Source organism: Trichoplax adhaerens, genomic scaffold, assembly GCF_000150275.1.
Source record: "Trichoplax adhaerens TRIADscaffold_4 genomic scaffold, whole genome shotgun sequence".
NCBI classification, from domain to species: Eukaryota; Metazoa; Placozoa; class Uniplacotomia; order Trichoplacea; family Trichoplacidae; genus Trichoplax; species Trichoplax adhaerens.
Genome location: NW_002060946.1, coordinates 4,807,304 through 4,832,376, shown reverse-complemented (window position 1 = coordinate 4,832,376; position 25,073 = coordinate 4,807,304). Strand labels below are relative to the sequence as shown.

Below are 25,073 nucleotides of genomic sequence, written 5' to 3'. Positions count from 1 at the left end.
TCTGTCGATATAAAAGCAATCATGCTTATAAACTACAACCTTCTATCCGTATCGAATCGTATCTTACGAAATGAACTGTAATTAACTTGAAGAGATACACTCTTTACGATTACTAGAGATATTAGAATACTGGCATTAGGAGCTGGATATTCTCTCTTATCTATATGAATTGTGTTTAAGAGCAGATTTATATCCCGCACCAAACGTGATACCATATTGATAACATAAGACCCTTCAACTTCTATAAAATGAGGCCATATTCTTTCAATTGTATTAGTATGACTAGTTGCAACTATCCTTAATGACAGCATTATTAACGAAGAAAAGTCTAAATTTTATTTGTTTCTTAACTTGTTCAATTGTTAGTAAATGTATCCTTAATCCACAAAGTCTTACAGGAGCATTTAGAAGTTCTTGATTGGATGAAATCGACATTATCAATAACCAATCGTTTGCAAAGTAAAGCTATCACTGTTTCAGCAAATTAGAAACCATAAAAAATATCATTGTGCGTAGCTCAAGATTGGCTTGCATACACGATAATAACGAACGTTGTTATCGCGCATATTTAGCAGAGATTTTCTTAAAGGTGTAAAAAAATTTTGATGGCATTTTGCTCTGTTAGAACATCATATATGCACTAATTTACTGATTTAACCAAATCTCAAAGCAAAGCAAAAAATCGCGTTATACCCTATGAAGTAGTTGAATAGAAAAAGCTAATCGCTGAAAACAATATTACATAGTTAAATAGAAGAGTTCTTTACAATTTAGTTAATCTTTCCAATATGATACCGTTAGAAGCAATTCATGAGATATAGGCTAGATTTTGAAACGTTTAAATTAAAGTTTCTAGAATAAAATGGCACTGATATTGTACAAAACAGCTGTGTTAACATGGAATAATTGAAATATGGTAACTGATATCAATATTTGCTAGCTTAGCTCCATTCTTGCTTTCACGACAGATGTCGATTCAGTTAATTAAGTGTTACAGTTTCACGAAACTGCAGTAATTTTGATTACATCTGCTACTTACATTGCTTCTAATCGTAGGTAGTTACTATAATAACATAGTTATCGAGTACAACGCGATTGTACAGTGAAACTTTAACTATTCTACATAGAATTATTGACGAAATAAAATAAAAGCAGTCAAGCTTCCCAGCTTTGGGTAACTTAGAAATCGACGATGCCTAGTTGAAGTAACTGTATATAAAAAATGCGATCACTATTAGACTATAGATGCTATCAAGGAAGGCAGTAAATACAAAATAACTGATATCATAACCTTTCTTATTTAATGCTAGTAAGAACAGAAATTTAACTCTTGAATATGGATACTACAGGAATTGATGTAAAGTATTTATAGTAAATAAATGAATAACTTACCTTATGTCTTAATAATCTATTTTTATCGCGTTCATTTTTTAACTCGCTGTCTAGATTTTCCACCTAACAGAAGTAACATAAAGCGAGCAACAGAATCTAAAGTTATAAACTGATACTTTATGCTCAAATAGGAGATTAAATAGATGAAATAGGTCTTTATTTATACCTTCTTTTTCAGGTCATCAATTTTACTATTTGCTTTCTCTAATTTGAACTTAAAGACTTCCTTGTCAGTCATTGCACGTTGTCTGTCCATCTTCTCATTTCTGTAGTTATTTTCATAGAATGCTACCTAATAGGGTTAAAAAAGAAAGGGTAAAGTTTCCAAATTCATATCTTATCGATATGTAAATGCGCATTAAATATTAAATATTAATTCTTTTAGCTTACATATAAAACACTGACTACATATTAGTTATTATTACAATAAATACAGACACAATCTTAAATGACTAAGAACACCATAATCTAAATCCTTAAAGTTTTACTGATCATGTTTTGCTGTTATAATAATAATGACTCATTTATTATAAAGTTAATATGAAGTATCCGCTAAATGAAAGGATAAGACCTACTCTATTTTTTTGAAATTCTAATTCATCAGTTAACTCTTCCCAAGTCATTTCTTCCGCATTTGTCGTCATATCAGAAATTGTACTTGCCGTAGGAGAATGCGCTTGACTTCTTGGAATACTCATCTCGCTACTTGTTCGATATAATCCACCACTTCGCATTGATCCCAGATTGCTGCAAGAGTCTAAAGTGTACTGCTGTCGAAGTCGCTGAGATCGATTTTCTGTTTCGTTCGAAGAATTGCTAATGACGTAATAGAAATTAGATATTGAAATTTACCTGTCGTGTTTTGTAAACTTATTAAGACCAAAAATACCAATTGAAGAAAGTTTTGATTTAATAAAAACTAGCTACCCCCGGGAATTATAGCAATCGCTAATACAAAGTACGCTAATTATATTATCAAATTACAAATCAATCTAAATCACAACCGTATATAAATGTTATTGTACTAGCATTTATAAGAAGGTAAATAACCTTGACCATTAAGTATATAACTAGTAGATTGAGTCTGCACTCTGAGGTTATAGCTTTACTAAATTCAAAATTTCACTTTCTATGATGATACGGTCATATCGCCGGAATATCATTTGGAACAGGTCAAAAATATCAAAATTAGAATACTTAATAGATTACAGTAAGTGGATATAAGATCGACCATTGACATTGGCATATACTCGAGTTTCTTGTACTATAAGTAACGCTCGCCTTCTTTGAATATCAAGTTATAAATCAAATCGAAAACTGAATTAATGTCTGCAGTGTTTTTACATGAAAAAGTAAATTAAAAATGAACTGAGGCAATTTCTGAAGATGCTGCAGAAAAAGGATGATATTAAAATAAGCAGAAATGGAGAAGTACAACAGCCGTGAGGGCATAGTAGAGAGTAAAACTATAGTGGGGAAATAATTCATTCGTAAGCTCGAACTGCTCTACTCTATAGTCAGTGATAAATTCCCAGTCTTCCTTACAATATTTTATATCGAAACTACATCACTGCTATATTGCAGCTGCTACTGAATCCCTTGAGTAAACTATCTACATGTACAGATTGAATATAGCGGTAAGTATATTAAACTAACGATTAGAAAGACATTAGTTAAGCATAAGGAATTAAAAGACTTTTAGAGAATGTAATCGAGTCTGATTGTTCACTTTATATCGGGAAGATGATAATTCCTCCTTCATGCCAGCAGTATATTAAGTATTTCAGGCTATTTGTACTGTATAAACGATTCTGTAGGACAATAGGGCGACTTATAGCAAAGTAAACATAAAAGTTTCAGTAAAATAGGTATGTAAAAAAGATCTTCACCAAGGGTAGAAAGTAAAATAGCGAATTAGAAAAAAATGGTCCATTAAATAATCCCTGCTTCACTTCTACTTGTCTACAGTAATAGAACACTTAAATTATACATCCAAACGACTGCATTACACGTAACTATTTTCAATTTTAGCATCATTAAAACTATCCAACATAAAAAAAAGAAATACTTAAGATTCTTTCAAAGTAAAGAAGAATTTAAAAGTATATAACGCTTACTTATAAGAGCGAAATAGCCCTGATTTCTCGGTAACACGCTGCAATTTCTCTAAATTAGCTCTTGCTTTATTTTGATTGATCTCAATAGCTTCATAAGTCTCATCTAGTTGTCTCGTACAAATTGCCAACTATAAAATATGACAGAAAAACATTTCAATGGAACATTTTTTAGTACTGTGCTGGTAGCATGATTGATCTTAATACTAAGAATAAATGATTCCATTCTGCAAAGGTGTTTTACTTCGTCGTTTCTTCTATGCAGATGAGAATACTTTCGTTCTAAGTTATCTACTTTTTCACTTGCTTCTCGTAATTGCCGTTTGACGCGCTCTCTTCTAGTGCTGGCCGTAGTATTAGACTAAAAGATTGATCGATTATTAGAAGCATTTTATGCATTTGTATACTTTCAATAACAAAAATGGGCATTAAACAGGGGAATTCTAATCTTAAACATCGTAAATTACTGATTGAAAAGGTGTCATAGAGATCACTTTTCACTATCTTCAAAATGCTTACCCGGTAAGTTCTTTCCGGTACATCAGATTCTCTAGGATGATTCATGTTTTCGTCGAAAGAATAAGATCGATGATGGCTAGTATCGTTGTCTGAAGTTTGTAAGTATGTATGATCGATACAGCTTAATTTTTTGTTGTTGCGTCTGCCTCCACTAGGCAATGAATTGCTTTCGGCCATTGGCAGAAATTATTTTAGCGCTGCACAACTATACATTAGCCGAAAAATTCACCATAAACAGATAGACTTGATTAGATATTAACAAAGCTTTAGTCAGAACAAACCTAAAATTCTTGAATACTAGCTACATTATACCGCTAGAATGGTTGGGATTACCGAAATTTTTAGTGACTGATTATTACTATAATGATAGAAATTAAAGATATCGTACATAGCTAGTCTTTTCAAGAAGTTATAACGAATAGACTATGTACTTGCTTATATTTTTATCAGGCAAAAATAACGGTTAATGTCAGTGATTGGTAGCCATCTCACAAATCTTACATTTTATGAATGTAAAAATCATGACAATACCCAAGCTTCATAATCAGCAGCAGTTAATAGTTTTAAAAATTGAAAGAAAAAAGCATAACCTTAAGTAATGCGCTGATTTATAGCTAATTTAGTAAAGATAAGGGGCTATGCTATAATTAGGTAATATAAATGTGAGATATAGATGTGATAAAAATTTTCGACAACGGACGGAAAAAGAATTAGTAATCATCTTTAGTAGAACGGTCATAACGTGTTAAAAATAAAGAGTAGGGGTGACATTAAACATGGTTTGAGCAATAAAAAGCAAGAGGTACAGATTTAACAAATTAAATTTCCCTAAACTTGAAGAGCAAACCCATAGAGTTTCAGCGAAAGGGCGACTTTTATTTAGGAGTTTAAAATCAGGGCAGAGATGTGACTGCAACACTTAGTTCAAGCATATAACTGCTAGGTTAAAAAATATTATAATAAATACTTTCAAAATTCGTAGGTAAAAGAATTAAGATTATTTTTAAGTAAAAAAGATAACTTTTATGTTCTTAAGGTCAAGACTAGAGGCGAGGTTTTGTTATTGCTAAACGTAGATTAAAAAGAAGAGTTAAAAATAAGAAATACTTTAGAAATTGAAAGAAAGAAGCCAATAATTCTTTCATAACGAGGCAACCTTTAAGTGTTTAAAATATGACGGAAGTTATTTGATTTAGGTAATAAGATATGATAGATACCCAGGCAAATTGATTCTAAGGATTCGAAATTTCAAAAACGCCACTTTATATACTTTTTTTTATTAATTACTGGCATATGGCTTGTCTTGTTGATTTTAAAGCGATATAAGCGGTGTAAATCTGATAAATTGTAGAATAACTAGTCTAGCATACCTAAAGCTCAGATAGTGGCAGCTATCAATGAAGAATATTTCAACATTTGACCTTGGTATTAAAATATGTTCTTGAATCTATTTCTGGGTAGTTGCTGTTTAATTCAACGATTTAAAATTGAGAATGAAGGAAAATAGGAAATTTTATATTGTCAGAATTGGAGCGTTTTTATAAATCAAAGCGTTCATTGTGGTGTTGTTTATAAGAAATGATCAAAGTTACCTATTTGACAGTTTAGAATTTTGATAGAGAACTTAAAGTTAAAGTGATCGTAGTAACCGATACGAGAAAAGAACTGAAAGATGTGGGACAGTAGCAGATTCTGATGGAGGTCCGTCAAAAGTAAATATTCGTCTAAAATATCTTATGAAATTGGGGTCAAGATAGTGCGGTACATATCGTGATTAACAAACAAATATATGAAAAGTTTGTCGGCGGTGCTAGGGAAAATTTAGAACAATGTAATCCAACTTCAAGCAAGGATTTTATTACCGGTCAATTTGAGTTAAAGTAACTTCTTGAAAGAACTTTACTTAGTTAGAAAGCCAAGAGGATCTAAAAAAGCGACGTTTTACCTATGTTCTACGCCGGCAATGTGCTATTAAAAAATCCGCTGGCCATGAATATAGTTCTTCTTTATTGAGAACTGACTGTACGGGTATATTTATATATGTAAATTTATGCAATGCGCAACTGGGTAAAGGATACTGATGACATTATTAATCAATTTATGCAAAATGATGTAGGAGAAAGTATTGCGAGAAAATCTTATCTGTTCAGCTAAAGTTCTAAGTAGTCTTCTCAGGATTATACTTCATTATTTAGATAGATTATTTAGTTTCACTGACGATATGTACATGAACTACAGAAGACATTTTCAATCGGCCAATTTCTCTCAACTCGATGAAATAAAGCAAGTAGTTCTGAACTTTGTCATATACGTCTAACTTTGAAGGAGTTAATTAATTACTGAAAAGTAAATGTAACTTTAGTAGGTCATAAACAGTGTAATAAATGATAAAGCAAAAATTGACTTTCGTTTAAGAAAGAATTTATCCTACTCGAGCCAATTTAGTCGATGCTGTGACATAATGAGAAATTGAAGCTATACTCGTAATTTAACGACCACATGCGGTACAAGCAAATTCGTCAAGCATAAGCTTGCTTAACTATGTCTAATATCCAGGTATTGTAGCCGTTCCCTATGGGAATATTCTTGCTAACCATAAGCAATAATGAAGTGTTGTAAATATAATTATGCAAGAATAGCGATATGACTTCTAGCCATTACAAAGGGGAACATCATTAGGTGTAAAATTTTCTGTTTCGCACAGATATTTTAGTTCATCATGATCTATATATACCTAATATGACTAATGAGCCAATGATGAAACGAAAATATTATTAACAGCTTGTACAACAAGTTACCAGAACACAATTTATGAATTTAAGTCATGTTTTCAAAGGATATGACAAAGAACTTCATGTCAAAGAGTTTCAGCTAGTTATAATGATTAGCAAGAACTGAAAAAGTAATTTAAGAGTAGCTTATGGTAGGCTTATAGATTGGAATTAACGTTATCGTAAAAGTCTAACTTTGCCAATCAAGAGAGTACCATGCTGATAGAACTGATTTGATAAGCTTTTATCCATGAAAATTGTAGATTAAACTCTTTCTCTACGATATATCTTGTGCACGTCTTTTTTATATTAAAATTTTAAGTAAAAGGGTAAGAAATATAAGTCGGAAGAAGTTGAGCGGCTATGGATATGAATCTTTCATCGATAATCATTAGAATTTGGACATAGAAATAGGTAATAAAATACTTGAATAAAGTTCATATTATTGTACGTAAAAAAATTATTCTTTTGGTCCTTTTTCGTTATATATTTTATCCATAAAACTTTTAACTAGGCAAAGATATTAATCTACTACATAATTAAGTAACTATTAATGCTATCTACAGATATTACTGGCATTTTAGACGCAGAAAGCCCTGTTATTAGAGTAAAGGTCATATATTGCATTATAGTCGCTAAGAAATGCCTTTTCTGATTTTTTCGCTCAATTTCTCTCAAATATCAAAATATTTTCTGCTAGTAAATGATTATCTTTCTGTATTATAATATTATAGAATTTAAAGCTTAAAGATTCAAGAGGATGTAATTTTTGTCTATCTTTTAGTTGAACCCATATGACTCATAAAATGGAAATTTATGGCATTAGTGCTTTGGTATAAAGTCTACTTACAACCATAGCTGTGACTTTGAATATTTTTGCACATCAGTATAATTTAAATTAATTAAAAATTTGCTTTTCTTAAATCTTACCATCTTGGATGAAATCTAAAGCTTCAATTTCAATAGAATGAAAAGTAATTATTTTAAGGTAATCACGTAGAAATGGCGGCGACAAGAGAGCGTTTTAGAATAAGAGCATTTAAGTTAATAATGAACTATTTTAATAAGAACTGTTTCTATAATATTGAAAAATTGCGATTTTAATATCCTACAAATGCTACATTGTCTATCAGTTAGACAGATGAGTAATATTGCTTGTAGCATAGAAAATTAGTATCATGACGGTGATGATCAGGCATCATAGTGCTAAGTGGTGCCATGAATTTATAATTATTATTTTTACTGTGACGAATATAGTAAGCCATTTCACACAATACTAAATAACGCGATAACGTAAAATATGAAAGGATATAACAAGATCAGGTGGGAAGAATTCTTCGTCATATGACTGCAATTCATATAGTTATGATAGATGATGACATAAAGTTAACAAGTCTACTTTTAAATTAATAATATTGTCTTCATAATAAGGTGACAACAAGTATAGACAGCAAGGATTCGCTGATTTAGATCTGGAAATGGTTACATAAAATAAAAGTGCAGTAAATAACTCCTATTGAGAATAGAAATGTCAATACTAGCAGAACAATTAGGGGTAAAATATTGAACTTGAAAAATGACCTAGTTTCTGCCAAGTTACAATGAGATCAACTATGATTTTTCCGTTTCTTAAGCACTCGAATCGATAAAAATAAAATTGAAAGATTGACTCACCATTATACTAGGGAACAACTGAAGTAATAACTTGATTGGCAATGCAGTCGATGAAATCGATTGCTTTTATCTTTATGCGACGATCGGAGTAATCATAGAACCAACAAGTTAGTAATTGAATTTTAAAGTACAGAAGCTAATAATACCTTGTATTGCTCGTGAGATAAACAATATAATGAATAAATATTGCACTGTGAAGGGAAATAGGTCTAATTACATTCTAAAAATTATGCCTAATTTGGTTATAAAAGTGCCTATGTTGCCCTACTATTTATCAAATAGAGCTAAGAGTCGTCATTAAATATTTACACGAATGGTTTATAGGCAGTCAAGACAGTACTGTATTCAACATTCTATTGACATGTTTGGCAAATTGAATTAATTATATCAACTTGATAAATTTTGAGGTTGGTTTTTAAAGCTAAAATAATACAGTACAATTGTGGGACTAATGTTGAGAATGGATTACATCAAGTGATTGTCAAATTAAAATTATCAAACGGTAAAGTATTTCCTTGTTTGTCTAATTTTTCTAGCTAGACATATACGCGTATGCACACCTTTTTTAGGAAATCCAAGAAAATTTATGGCGGCCATAAGCTGAGAGCATAATAATAGTTGGGGCTATATGACTAATTGAAATGGTACCAATAGATAATAGTGGAGACAAAAATTAAAGGTTGAATAAATAAATAATCACATGTTACCTCAGTGGTACAAAATTGTTTTTATTTTGATTTTAACTCGATAAATCAAAGAAAGAATTTTGTCTGGACAAGCTGCTGGTTTACATATTTAGTCATCAAATCACATTGAAGCAATAATAATAATAATAATCTAGGAAAACAGCTAAAATAAAGGCTAATAAGGGCTGTAAACATCGTAGAAATCGTAGTGCCGATGATTGGTAGTTTTATACGAGCAGTATAAATTAATTTTGTTTTTTTCTTGTTGAGAGACATTTTCGGGTGCCATTCGAAGCTATCAACAACTTCTGTTCGTACTGTTTTGAATTTATTAATTGATAAGAAAGAATATAAATAGGCTATAGGAGTGATATTGGTGGGCAGCAATACCGTAATAATGCTACTATGCTGTGTCGATTTTAAAGAAAGAATATTTCCTATGGCTCATCATCATCTCATTTCAGTTCAGTTCCTAATTACCGATTTTTGAGCTGCCATTAATAATTATTCATATAAAATATGATAGGCATATTTTAAGCAATTCCATATATTTAGTTAATTGCAGTATTTAACATTTTACATACATCTTGTTTCCAAATGTAGAACTAAAGAGTTATATTGACTATAACATTATTGGGCTCGATTGATGGAGTAAGTGAAGTAGTGATAGTAATCACGAGTTACTATTCAGTATGCTTAATTATAGCTGACAGTATAATAATAATCATGTCTGAAAACTGAGATTAATTAGCATCTGCAGTTATGATTAATATGGCTATAATTTAAGATAAGTTAATATAGCAAATACGATACTGCTCAAGAAGAATTCTATTTGGAAACCCTATAATTTCTTAAAAGGCTATGCAATGGTAAGAGCTATAGAAATAATACGATTATTAGGATTGTGAAGAGCTTACTCCACTACTCGGGTATGCTGTACTTGATTGTTTTAATTTTTGCTTTCAGTTCTTCTACTCTAAATTAATAATATGCCATAGATGAACAAATGATTTGAAAAATATTTGTTGCTCACAATAATTTCAATATTTCTTACTATTAACAAAATTTGTAAGCGCGCTATTCCATAGATTTAGTAACATTAAGCAATGCTACTTTAGGGAAATGTATATAATTGTGATTAATTAATTATTAGTAAATGATCTTTATCCAAGCAATAGGGTGCTAAGATATACGTTTCAGGAATGCTAGCAGCAATTGTTACAGTAAGATACATGTAGTTACATGACCTTAATTTTAGTGTCATATTTACATTTATAAATGTAGGCATTATGCCAGCACTATCATAAATTGTCTAGTATAGATGTGTAAGATAGTTTATACGCTTTACTTCGCGATATTTACGTGATCTAAAAACAAAAAGACGTCTAAATGATGCAATTACTCTCAAATTAGCTCCAATATATCGCCTAAGGTATCGTAATTCCGATATTTAGAAATTACCAATCACTTCTATCTTCATTTATCATATCTAGTGTTTAATGTTTTTATATAGGTCCAACTGATTTACGTTCGATATTTACAAGTTATGCGTTAACACTGTACTGTACTTTCTTTATAAGTCTTCAGGTATTGTCGTCTACTCATCTAAATAAACTAAAAATTTTCACGACATTCCCATCTGAGAACGTGACACCGGTTTAATTTCAATTAATTGCATTACAGGTGAAAATAGCATATAACATTAGTGATGCGAGATGGCATTAGGCAAATAATTATCTACTATTTGCTCAAAATTCATACTTACATGGATGAATATGTTTGCGTCCGTAACGGACTGGGAACTTTCTTGTGACCTCCCATCGTTTTGGGTAGATAACCTGTATGTACAGCACACTACAGTATTTACATTCTTGCAATTGTATTAGGCAAAGCTCAGACGATAGCAAGCCCGCTCAATATATTTATACAATTATGTCTTTTATATATTTATACTAGCTGCTATGATCCACTATCAAGCAGCAGTAGATAAGTAATATCCAGTTCTAATGTGGATGCCAACAATTCAGGTAATACACTCCTTTGCCCTACATCTATTTCCCTTGGAGAACTTGGCCATTAAAAAATGGCTCTGTCATTATTTCCATATTCGAGTAAAAATATTTGATTTCTGACGGTACGGTAATAATTCAGTTCGTTGAGTTCTTTCTTTAGTAGTCCCTAGTTGAGGTATGTTTTAATAGCAATTACATCGTCATAATTTCTCGGACATCTTTGGCAGCACTTTATCAACAAAGTTGTCAACATTATGCTATTATTGAGATAAATGAATTGAACTTGGACTGCCTATGCTAAGAAATTTAAGAGAATTCTGAATTCCATTATCCTGCATTTGGTCAGTTCTATTCTATTCAATTTTACATTAATATCTTGGGTTTCTTGGTACAAGCTAAACAAGCTTCCGCTATCTATGCTTGTGTGATGTTACTCTATTAGCTTTAGACTATTGTGGAACAAACGCTGCGTTATCATATTATGATTCTTAAATTGATACACTTTTAAGTCGGATTGTAAAGGATGATATTCATTCCAAGAATATTCTCATATTTATAGAAAATTTTGATAAAGTGCTGTATCAACTACAGTAGGTATATAATATTACTGATTGTGTACCTACAAGAAGCTTATCTTGTGATACCCAAACTTATGTTTATTCTGTGCTCTGAAATATAGTCTCGTACGATATAATTTCTTCATCTAGGTGTAATTAAGGTTGTCCTATCGTAATCAAGAGTATGTAAATTTTTTGTAAATATTACAAACCTACAATACGATAGATTTATTACAAATATATGTATATCTGTCAGAATAGAAGTACGAGTATATCTAAAGTCCAAGGTCTAGTTCTTGATCTATCGTTGACCAATGATCATAGCTGATACACTGTTGAGGTAGGGACTTTAGTAGTCCCTGGTTGAGGATACGTATGTTTACATCTTACACGATATCAAGTCATATGGTGCAGCAGCATTGCAGTGATCTTTGATCCACGGTCATGGCTAATGGCATCTGACAAAGTTCAAGAGTAGTAAGCATGAATATAGATCCTTGTTCCGGTAATTTTACTGTTATGTTACCCCCGCAGTCTTTATATAAAGTATGTATCAGATAATATAATCGTAAACTTCGTAACAAAATGAACGATGGCAGTTCTCCAGCCTGCAACAATAAATTAGATGAACTAGGCGTAATGTAGGATATTTATGAGACTCAACTACACGAGTATTTTTAAAAGTTTCTCGATAAATCGGTAATCTAGCTAAGAATGTACTGTCATGTTCCTGAATATTGGTTTTAGACCTTAATAATTATGTTGCTAATGTTGTTTTAATGATACATTGCAACTTTTCCATTCCTGATGTATCGCGTCTAATTAATTTTAAATGATTTTGCTTCGATATACTATAGAACTATAGTTACTGCTTTCAATTCTCTCAGTAACGTAGCACTTTTTGACTTAATTCAGAGACATCTCGAAGTGATACTTTTAAGTTTTATATAATCTTATCTGGCAATTACTAACGGTAACTAACATTTTAATATATCATCAAGGCATAACATAGTAAGCAATCTATACAATCCTAGAACTAGCAATATGTTGCTGCAATTGATAGCCATTAATGGGGAGATTGGCGCTGTGATTTAATACTTTCTATCTATATATTATGCAAAGACGTAATTTTATTTCTATAATCGACTGTTGGTGAATACCTTCAAATCCTTCATCATACTTGTAGACCGAAAGAGAATAGCTCCACTTCATAGTTTTGCATGCATTAGATGGTGTACAATACCTTGTTGATATCGACATAGAATGGGTTTGTGCTACGGGCTAGTAAGCTTCTAACTTGATCCCAATCTACTCTAATTCTACTCGGATTGGCAGACTTGTTTATCAAGTAGTATCCACTATTCCAATCGTAGCAATATGTCAACGATTTAGCAGATCTCTGCCTATCATCGGCGCTATTCTGGTCGTAGATACGTGTGGCTAACTGTGCAATTGCGATTCTTCTACCACAATAAAGCATAACTGAGTACTCACAGCAAGAATAACCTACCCCTAATGTAAAAATGAAGTCCTCTAACGGAGACTGTCGTGTACCATCTGAAATATACTGTACAGTGCATACGTGTATAGAGAGAGTGTACAACTGTAAATTATTGCAGACGTTAGTTTCGGTCAAGGATTGTGGAAGACAGCGGGCTCAACTCCCTATTATCCAACTATAGCTATCCCGTAGTTTTAGTTTGCTTTAACACCCTCCTCAGAAGCAGTTCATGTATTCTAGGACATAGGTTAGAAGTTTCAGCACGTTAATAGTATTTGTTCTTCATTTGAATTAAGACCAACATGGTTAGGCATAATGTAACATGAATGATTGATCAAGGCACATCGTTGTTGTTAGTATGATAGTATAACAGTAGTACTTGTCCTTGCTTCACTCAAATTAAGATCAACTTGGGTAGGCATGATGTAAAATGATTGATCAAAGCACATGAGTACTTGTTCTTCATTCAAATGCAAGACCAACTTGTCTACCCATGATGGACGCTAAAATGAATGAATTAATTGTCAAAGCATATCGTCATTATTGATACTATAATAGCAGTAACGATACTTGTTCTTCATTCAAATGATATGGAGAAAGTGAATAAATTATTATCATCAAAGTATATCGCCATTATTGATATGATAGCATAACAGGACTATACTGTACCATCATGGTATAACATTAATAATGGTAGTATACTCGTATGCTGTTCATTAAGAATTTGAATCGAGACAGAATGGATTCATCAATACTCTGATAACAGTGGGAAATGAAATACTACAATTATCATGCCATATGTTAACCTGTAGTTAATGCTGTTGGGAGACTGGCATGATCGATCGGTAATTAATTTTTAATGAATGGCTATAATTTTAATTAAGACCATGTGATTTTACGCCGATCTCGTGATCGCAAATCAGGTGATGTCTGTACAACGTATACTGTACTTCTATCATGGAGTGCGTTGAATATTTTGTATTAAAATGGAACTATTATTAATAGTAATTATATAATAATATAAGACATGCCTGCCTACTTGTCATTGAGGAATTCATTTTCGGACGTGACTGCTTTGATGACTCTAGTGTTTACAATACTTTCTTTGACTCCTATTCCACCTTTCAATGTTGACATGAATAATACTATACCCGTGTTCGATCATTCCCGAGTAATTGAATCTAGGCGTATGGCTAATTTTTATTTTTACCATGAAGCTACTGTAAAATATGTATACAATCTTGTGAGCTATCTTTAGCAATCCTATTAGACTGCTAGGTCATATGCAATGATTCTTTTTTTTTAATCATTGATTGCTTGGTGTTCACCATCATCAAAAGATTGTTTCTCGAATTAATTGTAATTTACACACATGATTGGAGTTTTCGTTATTGTCATAAAAATGGGAGGTTGCTGTGACTGAAGTTAGCCTACAATCTACAGGATTGGACTTGGCATCGTAGTTGATTTACTTTATTAGATCAACATTATTACGGTATCCTGACTAACATCTGTGATTCTTGATGAAGAAATATGGATACCTTTGGATGAAAGATATGATATCACGTAGTCTAATAGTCTATCGATATTGATATGCATTTATGCATTAGCCTATCATAATCGATTATTCAGGATTACTATAATCTTTTTTTATTATAGTTTACTCTTTCAAGGTCAATCGCAGACATTGCTACCGTAACATGAGAAATCAAGATTGCTAGACATGCCTGTTATCGGAATGAAGACTGTAAGCTATCAGGCATGAATAAATTCATTTAAAAACGCAAGGAATAAACACCAGCGGTACAATCAAGGGAGATGATGAAATCCATCAAGGAAGTCGACATTACTACCGAAAAAATAAAAAATTGTCCATTGTAGTGCACGTTGATGATCATTGTCACTATGGAAATGTTGCAATAATGCAATAGATGACGTATTCAATTGAATTATAATATCAACTTGTGTAAAAAAGAATGCATTGCATCCTTGACGACTTGTAGGCATTTTTCCCGTGTGTCTTTAGTGCTAGTGGTTGCGGCTCAATGATGAGTTTGATTTTGAACATGACCTTATTGTTTACGGTATACATTTCCACCTATACATATGTTAATTTTTTTTTACTTTAAATTAGATTGGGTAGTGGCTACTGGCTAGGGAACGCCAGCGCTTGCCCAGCATGAATTGCATCGACATTGCTTAAATTCCCTCAGCGTGATATAGAAAATAGTATGCAAGCATGGTATGCAGCTACTTTCTACTAGCCTTGACAATGGACAATGGCGATAACCTTTTTGTGTGACCTTTTTACTATGCACTATATCTGATCATTGGCCGCTTTTTTTTTAATATATTCACACTTTCACAGCAAAAGAGGATTAGTATACAGTATATTAACATATATAATTTATTTACATGTTGTATCAAATGGTAAGGTTGGGTCTATCATTATGTATAGAAGGCGTAATTTAAATAATATAGGTGAAAGCTATTTATAATAAGCACGATGTTGAATAAATTGGACACTTTGAAATTTCTATAGTAAGCAGTTAACAGTATTAATTAACCGTACGTCGGCTTCAGAGTATTTGAGCGTTGCTCGCAGCAGTTTTCAGTTATTACCTTGTCTTATTGTTGTGGTAAAGGAGGATTTTTCACTATGGAGAATTTATCTGCTTTCTTGACTAATTTCGATGCAGATACTCATATCCGCTGGGCTGCAAATCATTGGCATTTGTCGGTCTATATTGCCATCTTCTATATTGTTGCCACTTTTGTCACTCAACATGTTATGCAATCACGAAATCCAATGAATTTACGTCGAGAACTCTTCTACTGGAATGTTTTTCTTGCTGTTTATAGCGCTGTGACTAGCTATAAAACAATCGGCAAATTAATTTCTGTCTGGTATAATCAAGGCTTTTATAATGTTACCTGTACCACTTGGATGTTTTATGATGAGCAAACTAAATTCTGGATATGGCTCTTTCCCGTCTCCAAAATTGTGGAGTTGGTCGATACTTCCTTTATTGTCTTACGTAAAAATCGACTCATTTTTCTGCACTGGTATCATCACGCCACTGTATTAGTTTATTGTTGGTACGCTTATGGCAAAGCGGCGGGTACTGGAACTTGGTTTATTGCACTCAATGCCTTCGTCCATACCATCATGTATTCTTATTATGCTCTCAAAGCTACTGGCCAATTTAAAATATCCAAAAAAGTCAATTTATTGATTACCACATTGCAAACAGTGCAAATGATTGTTGGCTGCGGTATTAATACATATGCTGCTCATAGTCAATTCATCTTAGGTAAAGATTGCACTATTACAAAGAATCTTCTCATGGCTTCCGGCGTAATGTATTTTAGTTATTTGGTTTTATTCGCCAATTTCTTTTTCAAAACTTATCTGCGATCGCCAAAACCCAAGGAAAAGCTTTCTTAATTCATATTTACAAGTAAGACTACGGAATAGCGTTGATAAAATTATTCCCGATCGTATTATGACAGTATTCAGTCTTTATTTTTGGATGTACTTGTATACAAATTCTGTTCTGCATAGCGTAATGAAGTACTGATCAATGAGTAAGATGCTCCTTACACTCTCTGGGATAGCAATGACAAATTCTATTTAAATATATCAATAACCTCTTCGTGATAGCCTAGTATCAAGCGACACTGTCATTTCACGAGAATAGCATCGATCATGGCGACTGTTTACACTTAACTTATTTTGATGTGTAGCTTCATTAATATGATTACGATTGTGAACATCAACCAAGTGTATCAGGACAGTCAATGACAGTGGTAAAACAGAAGGGAAGATAAATGTAGCTGTGTACCTTTCGGCAAATTGTTTCAGTAATCTTAGGCTGTAGTACTAATTAATTGGTAGTAATAATATTGGCTACGCGTACAGCATGCCTTTACTGTGTTTCAATTGTGTAACCCCGTTAAACATAGATTATAAGATTATAAGAAAGCTGCTTGAATCAGAAGAAATAAAATGATTTTCTATCGGATTAAATGCTCTAGCTTTGTCGTTGATTGAAAGTCTAGTGTCTCTTACTACATTAACTTGAACGTGAACTACTGTGGATATCCATTTTGGATTGTTGTCTACATGGCACCAATATCATAGAAAGTGAACAGTGATCCTTTCTATCAGTAAGACACCATCGTCTTTCTGTAGTTCTGGTTAATCCAATGGCGACTGTTGTAAAGCTTTATACTGTACAGTAGATGTTTCAATCTAACTTAACAATCGATCAAAATTTGTAGAATGCAGTGTACAGATGTGGAAGAACATTGATACATAAAATCGTCGAACAGCTGATGGTCTACTTTTGGCTAATGACTATGCAAGAATGATAATGATCAACGGTTTGCATGCAGCGTTGATTATTTTAAATCGGTGCAACGGGTTATTAATCAATACAGTTTGTAACATCCACGACAGGATAACAGTACCGTAATCAAAATCCTCACTAGGGAGGGATACTGTATTACTAATTGTTTGCGAACTTCCAACATGCCAAAATGATCGTGCCAGCTGGGGCTCACGCCTGCGGAATCCATTTTACGTGTGTGAAAATGTGGATGTAAATAGAGTTGCATTCTACGATATCATGATTGCAATGAATCAATCTGTCAAGCATTCAACTGTGCTACCCGCAATTTTGTCTATTGCAAACTTAACTGTTACCGATTAAGAGTTATCAATTATTTCCAGCATACAGTAATAGCAATTGCATAATCGTATACTTGACGTATACCTCTTCGTGGATCTATAGTCAGGCGATCGCAAAGGTAGCATCGAAATCTGCAATCAGCAGTAGGTCTACCACGTAATAAAAATAAATAAGAACTAGCACAAATATTAAAATACCTCACTGACCACTAATATAATCACTGTACTGAGTAGGGAGTTGAATGATCAATAATAATTCGAAAGCATAGTTGCACTAGTGTGTCGACAGGTAACAGTACATTAGTTTGGTTAGCAGAAACGTCGACAATAGCACTATCGGGCTATTTCATCCTATCATGTCTTGATATTGCTGTCTCTACCAGTTAAAAGAAACTTTACTGAATTATTGAATTGCTATTTAAGAGCTGGCACTTAACGTCAGCATCCAATTGTCAGCTACGTGCAGTACAGTTGGTAACAGTAAATGACATGAATTGTAGGAGAGTTTCAAGAAATAAAAATTGCCTTTTAAATTCAAATAATTCAAATCGTACTTTATTCACAGTAAAGATTCAAAGTTTTTTCTATAGTATTACAACTGTGATATTTCGATTATTTCTTGCCAGCACCTTTAGTTTGTTCCTTCACGAGTCGTCGAACAATCTTTTGCTCTTCGATCAAGAAGGCTCTAACAATTCTGTACAAAAGATCAGTGCATATCATATGTTAGTTTGAATGCTGTACTACACAAATTGAGGTAGTTAGTCATTTGCACAAGTATAACAATCACCACTCACCTTTCTCGAACAGATTTAGCACACAGGCATCCACCGTAGGCTCTTGAAACAGACTTTCTTCGTTTGGACATAATTTTAAGTTTCTTGGGCCTAACAGAGCGAATCTAAATAATATGGAAGAGATCCGATTACAAACTACTATCAAACATCCAGCTAAATCGTTCTTTGCAAGTATTTACCAATACAGTACAGTACAGTTGTACATGCATCAGCCGAAACATAGCATTGCCGGACATAAAATGATTACTTTGCATCATTTTTTAAATCAAGAACGGTGTTTATACTACAGATGATGACTCAAGCAGCTTAGGTGATGGAATCGAAGCACGACTAAATTCGATTCGATCTGGCTGCTCGACTAAAAGAACAGAGGTGAATAATGAATAGTCATTATAAAGATCGCCATCTACAGCGTGCGATCATTGGTAGATATGCTATTTGAACAAGCTGCATCCAGTTCAGCTATACAGTGATTATAATTGAGTAACTATTGCAAGCTATATCAACGTACTCCTCTCAAGGCAGTCTTCGTATCGCCACATTTTGGTGCAGAGCCAGGCTTCTTTACATAATGATATACCAAGCGACCACCTAAACATTAACGTCATATCGATGCAAATCAGTTTAACGTTGTAATTTATAAAACATCAAGTAGAATAGCCTTGATTATTTTAACCACTACAGTAACAATCGCTGATGTAGTCCATCAATGCAGTTACGGTAATTATCCATTGCCACTATTGGCATGTTTGTATGGTAAGTATAGTCACTATATGGCCAATTATCATCAAGCCATTTGTAGTAGTGATTGCACTATTTTTCACTGATTGTAACGGAAGAAATAAGTAAAAATATGTTGCTCTACCTGGCGTCTTCACCCTAAATGAGAAAAAATAAGACAAGAAGAGAGTTTATGGCTTGTTAATTCAATTTCAAAAGGGAATGTAGGCTTAAAATGAATCTAAAATACAGTAGAAGCTATCACATGGAAACTTACACTTTTCTCCTGTTGGATTTAGTGTTGTAACTGAGTCGGCGTCTTAAAGTAACGCGTACGTTCACCATGATTCAACTATAACGGATAAAATGAAACTCGCCATTAAAAAATTGTTTTACCTTGTTCATAAAATAAAGATTTGTTGAAATTGTGTACGGATGGCGACGAATTTTCGTCGATTTACTGACCTTGTAAAAATGGCTTCCAACGCACGGCAACGATTGAAGGACTAGAAGGAAGAATTCTATGTGCGCACGCGCCTATATACCGAGTGAGTTGATTTTGACCAGCTCGACGTCGAGATGACTATACCGTACCATACAAGATGCTCATCGCAATGCAATAGACTTGGAAAGGTAGGCAGTTTATTGCGGTATATGGGGGGAATCATTGGTGATAGTTGCTACGATACACCTTAAGAATCGTTCTAATAATTCTTAAATAACAAGATAGTTTTCCAATTTCTTTTGGATAGCACACAGAAGAAGAGTTGATCAAAATAGTTTTTTCAATTTTATACAGAATTTTACGGCGTTCACGAAATTACACTAACTGACAGAAACTCATCCCGAATAGTGAGATACCGCATACTGTAACTGTATAGTGTTCTATACAGTGCTGTAGAAGAAAAATTGGACTGGACTGGACTGACCGACCACTTGGACAGACGGACTTTTCTTACCCAATGAGGCCTTAAATATAGAAAAATGGCTACAGTGTACAGTACTGCAGTATTCACGAATTGTGCGATACAGTACTGTACTGTACAGTACTATAGCGAGCATAGACTACTAGAAGCAAAAGGCCTAGACTGAACTGATCATCCCCTCAGACAGACGGACTTTTAAAACTAATGAGGCCTTAAAATATCGAAAAATGGCTACTTGGTATAGCAGTCGGACCCACCACTGGTCTCTAGCACGAAATTCTTAAATCATACGATACAGGATAGTCAATTGAAAACATCGGAGTTGCGTATAATCGGAGTAGTCAAGTTTATGGTAAATTAAGTACTACAACTATACTGTACTATCCGCCAAGCATCCAAAGTGGCTACTTGGTTGTTTTGATACAGTGTGGTGGACGGTTTCAGTGATCGCGTATAGTAAAATAACCAGAAGAATGATAAACCCCCTGGTTATTTTGTACTGAATGGCCTGCCACCAGGCGTCTCTCTCTCAACAGCTGATATTATCGCTGTTGGTCTGGAACGATACGGTCTATGAGGGAACCATAGTACAGTCTATTGTCCGGTACACTGTGCACTGTACAGTACTTTCCGCCTTTGATCCTCAAAGTATTGTACTGTACAGTACTGTACACTGTACAGTGTACAGTACAGTAGACGCTTTTATTATCCTTATTATTATTATTTATTTATTTATTAATTCATTAATTATTTTATACGGAACGGCCACCCATCTGGCATCCGTCTCTCTTTCCATACAGTAGCATGAAAAACGAGCAGTACAAACTATAGTATACTGTATCATGTAGCACTTGCAACTTATAGAGCACACTGGCAAGTGGACAATAGGAATTAATGCAGCTGTCATGTGGTGTCGTCATTGTTACGCAAGCAAGCTGGCGCCAAAATTCTTCAGCTTGAATGGCCGATTGGCCGAAAATTTCTAGCGGATGCTCCTCAATATTATTTCATCGTATCCTACGCTCTACTTGTTCCATTTTGCTATTGCAAGGCATTCCAATAAACTAAGCTTAGTGTGTAGTTATCTTAGTGTCCATTAGATATACTCTACGGGTGCTTTACTATTGCAATGACATTACGATTTCTTGTCTAAACCAGACAGCACCATCTGACTCCAATTCAATTGCATCAACGTACTAGCCGAAGCAAAGGTGAAAGTAGATTATCCTTGGTAGCATTAGCAACGATGGCTTTCTATTGGGGTCGTTGCTTTGCTTGTCGAGATAGCACCAACCAGATAGTATCGTTCAGTCGATATTTTTCTCCTATACAATATCGAAGCCAATCGACTGCAGTTCATCGACTCACGCTACAACAATATCGACTTCGAGAGGAGCTGGAGAGAGATCACAATCAATGCCGACAAGCATTTCTCAATGGAAAATTTGCAATATTTAATGGAAATAAGCCTTATATGACAAGGACAGATCGTGGTAATTTGCTCATGACCAAAGTAAACTATCAAGGTATGGAGACACGTCTATGCATTGTCATTGATTGTGTAAGGGTTAGCATCCGTATTAATTTACCCCAATTTCCATCGGCTAACGTTGTCGGTGCCTTCTGGCTTGCTTAATGTCTGTAGAATGTACTGTTATGAATTAGAAGTCATCAATAGCCCATGACAGACCTGGACGTCTCTCACAATATCACTCAGCTAAATAGTTTTGCGTTGACCAAAGTGCATAAATAATTTGTAAGTGAGGGATGATTTTATTAGTCATACAATCCACTGTAAACATTCACAAACGTATTGCACAGTAAGTGCTACGACGGTAAACTACTCTACTATCATATTGTTTGATTGATCCAACTTTTAGCTGAAATAGGCGTACGAAGAGGCACACCAATACATGGGCCTCCCACAAAGAAGTGCTAGATAGTGGATCAGTGCCTGTAATGTACAGTAAACAGTATAGTTTACATGGGAAATGAATACTTTTAGCTAGTATTCGATTCCATTCGCCATTACCTCATTGTGTATGGTCAATGGGTAGGTATACTACTACAGTGTAAGATTGATTGTTACTTCGCTTAAGTAGCGATTAGACTAATATTGCTTGTTTATTGGTATCATTGAATTACTATAGATGTACAAAAACTTGTCAATATGGACACTGACAATTATGAAGTTCCAAACTTTGTCTTCCTCGGACTACATGATAATAGGCCTTTCTTCGCAATCGATGTAAGCCAGTGTTCAAGCGATATTCTGCCTAGCCCGAATGAAATAGAAATATCGCAGCCAGGAAAATTCTACAGTTGCATGCGAAGCCTGACATTGATAGAACACAGCGAAAATTCTCTCTTTCTAAAGGTATCATCAAAAGTTCACACCTTGACCAAGAGTATAATTTTAGACTTCTGACAAATATCAGTTTTAATTACTGTCAGTGTCGTCTCATTAGACTTTGCATTGTGAATCTTTATGCTATAATTGTGTAACCATACTGCACCACCAGTTAATTATGGTAAAATACAATAAATGTGAATTTTATCCTGAAAATAATGGCAATATTGGAAAAATTTCATCCTTCATAGGCATTATCACTCATCCATTTTCACAAAACAATCTCATATTGCTCAAGATGTGGTAACAAAACATATCGATATTTCAGTGGCAGCAGAAGATACTGTATGAATTGCCGTGTTACATTTTATCCGCAGGTAATATATAAAAATAGTATCTACGCGTAAATTTATTCTGGTTGCTTTAGCTTTCACTGTATCAAGTATGTGATTATTAGATAGCTTGAGATGGCGTATATCATATTCTTTGTAATCATTTTCGATGCAACTTAGGTGTCGCCAGTTGTTGCTGCCTTGGTCATTCGGGATGGAGAATGTTTACTTGCTCGTCAACCTAGTTTTCCGGAGGGGCTATACAGTGGTTTAGCCGGTTTTTGCGAACCAGGTGAATCTCTAGAGGAATGTGCGCGTAGAGAAGTTGCTGAAGAGATCGGTGTGCTTTCAGAAACAGTAGAATTTCAAGGGACGCAGGGTTGGACACTGGGTATCGGCGATACCTCCTTAATGATAGGTTGCTATGTGACTGTAGACTCTTCCGCTGAGGTAAATAAGTGATAAGGATATAATAGTTGTAAATGCACAAGTACGTATATGTATTTTGCACACTGGTTTTTTAAATCATTAATGGAATATCTTGTTCGTAGATCAATATAAATGGTCTGGAGTTAGAAGACGCAAAATGGTTTACACGTCAAGATGTCAAGAAATTAATTGCTTGTACGCCGAAACCTATCGCTATTAATGGTTTGCCTGTATTTATCCCACCACCAGTAGCTATTGCTCATCAGCTACTTTCAGATTGGGCAAATAAATGCTAAGAAATATTCTTCACAACACTGTGTAATACGCGCATAGAATTATTTAGGTCATGTACAGAACATGCGATATAGAAACAGTGTGTAGTAGTCAGTAAAAGCTGATGACACTCTGCTTCGTTATGCTTATATTATCTATATTTACTATATTATGATCTCAGTTGTAAACTTATTGCATTACTAGCTGAGAAAATGTTGATAATACAGACTTATCCTGTTGTTGGTATTGATGTAACTGATCAGTGCTATCAAGACTAGTAGATAAATATGGCGTATTAGTTGTAATAGATGATGCTTTGGCATCTTCGGGATGAATGAAACGATCTTATATTTCCTATCACGTTACGAATCCAATGTAAATGGATGTAAGATTATCGTAAATCTTTACAATATTTCTATGTTATCGATCCAACGTTATTAAATGTTGACCATCATTTTATGATAAATTGAAAGATGTTATTATTAACTTTGCTTTTAGCGCTTTGTTGAAAAATAATGAAGTCTAAGGAAAATTATATTTAAATGTTAAGGGCAATATACGATATTATTAAAGTATTCGACAGATCGTGACCATTCTAATTTTGCATGATAGCTTGGTTTACCAAACGGAAACGATTGACTACAATACATAAACTCCCCATCTGATAGGCTCTAGTAATCTACCTTAAGTTAGCGGCTACTATGCTAGACAATCTGTAATAAGCATCCTGTAAAGAAACATGCGCGATGTGGTTTCTTTATTCTGGATTTATCCTGTGCCTTAACTAATTAGCATAACATTGCTATTGTACAATACGACTAGTATAATTTGTTAAGCGTCATGAATAAAAACAAATTGATTAAAGATGATCTGTGATATAGAATACAGTAGGAAATATGAAGATCTTGTTATTTTAATAGTGAAGTTATTGAGGTAATATTCTAAGACGCTGTATTGTGTCTAATCATTGATCAGAGTTATTATCCCGCATTGCTGCACCGGTCGTAAACCAGGTAATTTATCTTAAGGTTGCTATGGTAACTAAGTAAGAGTTGTATACTTTTGCTATTTCGACGTACTGCAGTATAGTGGAATGATAATATTTCGGATAGATTCGATTTTAATCGTGCTATCAGAGCTGTCTAAATTTACTAAATTTATTTACGGATTGCAGTTATAACTTTATGAAGATAGAGGGATATCGGATCGATAGCTTATAAGGTAATCAAATTTTAAATTGTGTTACTTATTGACAGTATAATTTGGTTTTGATCTTAATCTTCCTTTTTATTAAATTTCTATGGAAGAGAACCACAACCCTAATAGA

At 33.7% G+C, this 25,073-nt stretch overlaps 4 protein-coding genes across 4 annotated transcripts; 2 read left to right on the top strand and 2 right to left on the bottom strand.

Annotated features, from left to right (window-relative positions):
- Positions 1-355: 355 nt before the first annotated feature.
- On the bottom strand, positions 356-4,202 carry TRIADDRAFT_55746 (uncharacterized protein; the record flags this gene model as incomplete). The annotated part of the gene is made up of 8 exons (XM_002111543.1): positions 356-471; positions 1,292-1,343; positions 1,393-1,455; positions 1,559-1,684; positions 1,968-2,208; positions 3,510-3,637; positions 3,751-3,867; positions 4,026-4,202. The coding sequence occupies 8 exons, from the start codon at positions 4,200-4,202 to the stop codon at positions 356-358; spliced, it is 1,020 nt and encodes a 339-aa protein (XP_002111579.1).
- Positions 4,203-15,885: 11,683 nt separating this feature from the next.
- Positions 15,886-16,674, top strand: TRIADDRAFT_24364 (expressed hypothetical protein; the record flags this gene model as incomplete). Its single annotated transcript, XM_002112036.1, has 1 exon — positions 15,886-16,674. One exon carries the CDS (start codon positions 15,886-15,888, stop codon positions 16,672-16,674), a length of 789 nt encoding a protein of 262 aa, XP_002112072.1.
- Positions 16,675-18,440: 1,766 nt separating this feature from the next.
- On the bottom strand, positions 18,441-19,949 carry TRIADDRAFT_63108 (expressed hypothetical protein). The gene is made up of 6 exons (XM_002111542.1): positions 19,902-19,949; positions 19,714-19,788; positions 19,582-19,595; positions 19,228-19,307; positions 18,717-18,820; positions 18,441-18,616 (listed from the first exon to the last, which is right to left on the bottom strand). The coding sequence occupies exons 2-6, from the start codon at positions 19,779-19,781 to the stop codon at positions 18,532-18,534; spliced, it is 351 nt and encodes a 116-aa protein (XP_002111578.1). The 5' UTR covers positions 19,782-19,788; positions 19,902-19,949; the 3' UTR covers positions 18,441-18,531.
- Positions 19,950-21,608: 1,659 nt separating this feature from the next.
- TRIADDRAFT_55743 (uncharacterized protein) lies at positions 21,609-23,769 on the top strand (the record flags this gene model as incomplete). The annotated part of the gene is made up of 5 exons (XM_002112035.1): positions 21,609-21,888; positions 22,513-22,610; positions 22,964-23,089; positions 23,225-23,494; positions 23,596-23,769. 5 exons carry the CDS (start codon positions 21,609-21,611, stop codon positions 23,767-23,769), a joined length of 948 nt encoding a protein of 315 aa, XP_002112071.1.
- Positions 23,770-25,073: the final 1,304 nt, after the last annotated feature.

Coding starts and splice junctions, on each gene's coding strand:
- TRIADDRAFT_63108 (XM_002111542.1), bottom strand. CDS start 19,781: ATGGTGAACGTACGCGTTACTTTAAGACGCCGACTCAGTTACAACACT. Junction 18,821..19,227: donor CGAAGACTGCCTTGAGAGGA/GTACGTTGATAT, acceptor CATATTATTTAG/ATTCGCTCTGTTAGGCCCAA. Junction 18,617..18,716: donor GCTAAATCTGTTCGAGAAAG/GTGAGTGGTGAT, acceptor TCTTTTGTACAG/AATTGTTAGAGCCTTCTTGA.